General features: G+C 47.1%; 1 protein-coding gene across 1 annotated transcript; it reads right to left on the reverse strand.

The window, feature by feature from the left end:
• Positions 1-1,198: 1,198 nt before the first annotated feature.
• LOC106548021 (protein BTG1) lies at positions 1,199-2,738 on the reverse strand. Its single transcript, XM_014065327.2, has 2 exons — positions 2,398-2,738; positions 1,199-1,845 (listed from the first exon to the last, which is right to left on the reverse strand). Exons 1-2 carry the CDS (start codon positions 2,513-2,515, stop codon positions 1,493-1,495), a joined length of 471 nt encoding a protein of 156 aa, XP_013920802.1. The 5' UTR covers positions 2,516-2,738; the 3' UTR covers positions 1,199-1,492.
• Positions 2,739-3,332: the final 594 nt, after the last annotated feature.

The raw sequence follows: 3,332 nt of genomic DNA on the forward strand, positions 1-3,332 counted from the left end.
CTAGAGGGGATCTCTGTGGTAACACTGACTCAGTGGCATTCAAAAACTTAACTTTCGTAAGTTTTATGGACTTACTAGAATTTGAAATACAAAATGCAGTACTACTGACTTGCACTAACAAAACAAAAAAAGAAACAAACCCATTCCCTGTAAATTAAACAGCTGCTTTCAAAGGCAGACAATAAACTCACTGAGAACCAGTTTGGTGTGGTGGTTGTAAGACAATTGGCTATAAACAAAGCCAACTGGGTGACCTTGGCCTTTCTCTCAGCTCCAGGAAGGTGAAAATGGCATACCACTTCTGAAAACAAATCACCAAGCAATTGGAGAAAAAAAAATCTCAATATATCTTTAAGTTAAAATGATTTTAATATATTCATGATATATTTTAAAATGTTATGCAGTTTATTAAACTGATTTTATTAGAGATCTCCATTTTAAGCAGAGTTTGTATTTACTAAAACAATTGAGATTCCACTTTCTATTCATTCTACGTGTCACTTTGAATCTGTCCAGACTTGTTCCTTAACTGCACCTTTTGCCTTGGTAATGTGACATATTAAGATAATTTAGAGAGTTTAACAACCTACAATGCTCGTATTCATTACATACAAAACCAAACTCTACTTGGTATGACAAAGGCCTTAGGAGGATTTTTTTTATAGCTTTTGGGATTCTAAAAGTTTTAATTGACATGAAATTCCATTCATGTAAGCTGCTGAGTGTCATTAGGTTTGGAAAGGAACAAACTTAGACAATTTAATCCCAAGAAAGCATTCACAATTATATTTTGAAGGCTTGAATAATTGTTAAATTTAATATATGTTGGATATATGAAAACATTAAAATGTTTATTAGATTTTGACCAAAGTGGCAAGAATAAACCATTCAGCAAATTTCTATAATATTCAAATTTCATGCTTGATAACTTTGGGGGAACTTTAAAAAGTATCCTGGATATTTAATCATAGTATACTTGTTTTGCACAGCGATATTTACATCCCCAAATACAATAGTTTGTGCAGCCAAATTATTGGTTAAGTTTTAAAAATCCCTCTTATTAAAGTGTATAATGCCCAACTACATCCCCCTCTCTCTTTTCTTTCTATGTCCACCCCCTTGTTATTGCTCAAAAAGTGCAATGATGATGTAGGAATGCTATTGTAAAGTAAAAGGCATTATAAAAATAAAAAATAAATGAAATTAATTTCATTTTTATTACAAATAGCCAAGGATTTTTTTTCCAAAATATAAATCTGTAAAACAATTGCATTGACTGTACAATTTCATTTACAGTATACAATCCAGAAAACATGTAAAAGAACTGTTTTTTTTATACATTAGCCCTTGGCCACAAAACAAAGAGTTTGGCAGTAGTACTACAACTTTAATGACTATGGGGTGAAAATCAACATATCAATTACATCATCTAACATCATTATCAAAGTGGGATACATACATACATCATTGTACAGGGAATGTTTTTTTTTTTTTAACTGGAAACTGTCATCATGTTGTAGTTCTTGGAAGGGCTGGCTCTGCCAATTCTCCACTCCTCTTTACAGCTGCTTCTGCTCTCCAGAGCTTTGGCATTCTTCATGGCTGGTTTAGGGCCTTCGTAGAGGACGCAGATAGACCCATCTTCTCCTATACGATAGGACACTTCAAACGGGTCTACCCAGAGAGTTAGTTCGCTGGGCAGGAGCTGGAAGAGTCTCTCGTGGTTTAGTCCAATCATGCCTGCTGCTTTGCCTATCAAGGGGTCCATCTTGTGATTGATCCTAATGCAGCGGTACCCAGAGCCTTTGGAGGGCATCAAGGGGAACCAGTGGTGCTTATAATGATCTGCAAAGAGGAACAAAGGGGGGGGGGGGGACCACGGGAGAAGAGTTACAGATTTGCACAGCCGGCCCTGAGGCACTTCGGAATCAGCCCAACCAGATCACCCCCACCACCCACCCCGCAGGGGACCGCAAAGAGGGATCATGGGACGGAGGGTTGCAAGAACCGATCCGGTCGATCAGAAAAAGCCGTTGGGCTAAGTCGGACGCCCAGGAGGGTCCCGCCAACTACAGGAGGACTTGGGGGGGAGAGAGGATCGAGCGCGGAGAGAACCCGAGGCAGCTGCAGGGACGCCGACCGTGAAAGGGCGAAAGAGACCCGAGGGCCGCGAAGGGGAACAGGAGGTGGCGGGATTCGGGGAATTGGGTCCCCGGTAGAGGCGCCTCGGAAGGTTATTGTCGCACCGCGGACGGGACGGACGTTCTTTTTGGGCTTAGCACAGCGGTGCCAGCGGCTGAGGGACTCCGTCTCGCTCGTCCCAGCGGCGGCAGCACTGAGGCAAGAGACGGAAAGGGGAGGGGGAGGTTGGACGGGCACCACTCGCCGCAGCCTCACCTCGGAGTGCCTCCTGGAGGGACTCGCTGAAGCAACGCAGCTCCTCGTCGCCGATGCCGCTGGGGGTCCTGAGGAGGCGGGTGATGAAGCCCGCGGCCGTGGAAATCTCCGTCTTCATGGTTCTCCCCGGGCAACTCTCGCTCGCTTTCTCTGCGTCGGAAGGGCGAAGGCGGCAGATGTTGCGGGGGGAAGGGAGGGGTGACCCAGCTGCCGATCGGCGCCGCCGGCTCAGCTGCTGCAGCCGCCGCCGCCGCCACCCACTCAGCCGCCGCTGGGGAGCCGAGCGCGAGGAGTAAACAGATCGGGAGACACAGACGATGAGCGGCCGTCCCCTCCGCCTCCACACACGGCGGGAGGGCGTGACCAGCATCAACCAATGAAGGTGAAGGCAAGCGGCTACATCACAAGAAACTGGGGTTCCGTCTGGCGGACGCCAAAGCACCTCTCCCGATTGGGCGAGAAATGACACACCGCCTCGTGATTGGCCGGGCATTGCAAAAGGAAGCCGCTATCTCCAATTCTCCCCGCGCAGAAAGTTAGAAAGGGGCGGGGCTCGAGGTCCCCGCTGATTGTTTGTTCTCTGCGTCAGCGCGGGAGGGAGGGAGGGGGTTGGCACAGCGGGTGGGCCTTTCATCCGCGCGGAAAGTGGGAGCGTTCGCAGAAGGAAATGTTTACAGTCCGCTGAGCGGGGGTGGGGGTGGGGTGAAAGCATTGCGTCTTCTCCCCGGCCAAGCAGCCCGGAGTTCGTTGTAAATGCGCGAGATATGTTTTCGCAAAAGCACTAAGGAAGTGGGGTAGGAATTTGCTCCCCTAGGGAAGCAAGGTTGCTAGGTGGTGCAATCGGGTGATGTAAATATAGTTGAAATATGCGGCGAGAACTGGATTTGTCATAAGACCACTACGCCAGATAAATCATCCTGGGACATCTAACAGGG

The sequence above is a fragment of the Thamnophis sirtalis genome, unplaced genomic scaffold, assembly GCF_051295495.1.
Source record: "Thamnophis sirtalis isolate CommonGarterSnake01/CBP01778 unplaced genomic scaffold, rThaSir2_p1.2 scaffold_3, whole genome shotgun sequence".
NCBI classification, from domain to species: Eukaryota; Metazoa; Chordata; class Lepidosauria; order Squamata; family Natricidae; genus Thamnophis; species Thamnophis sirtalis.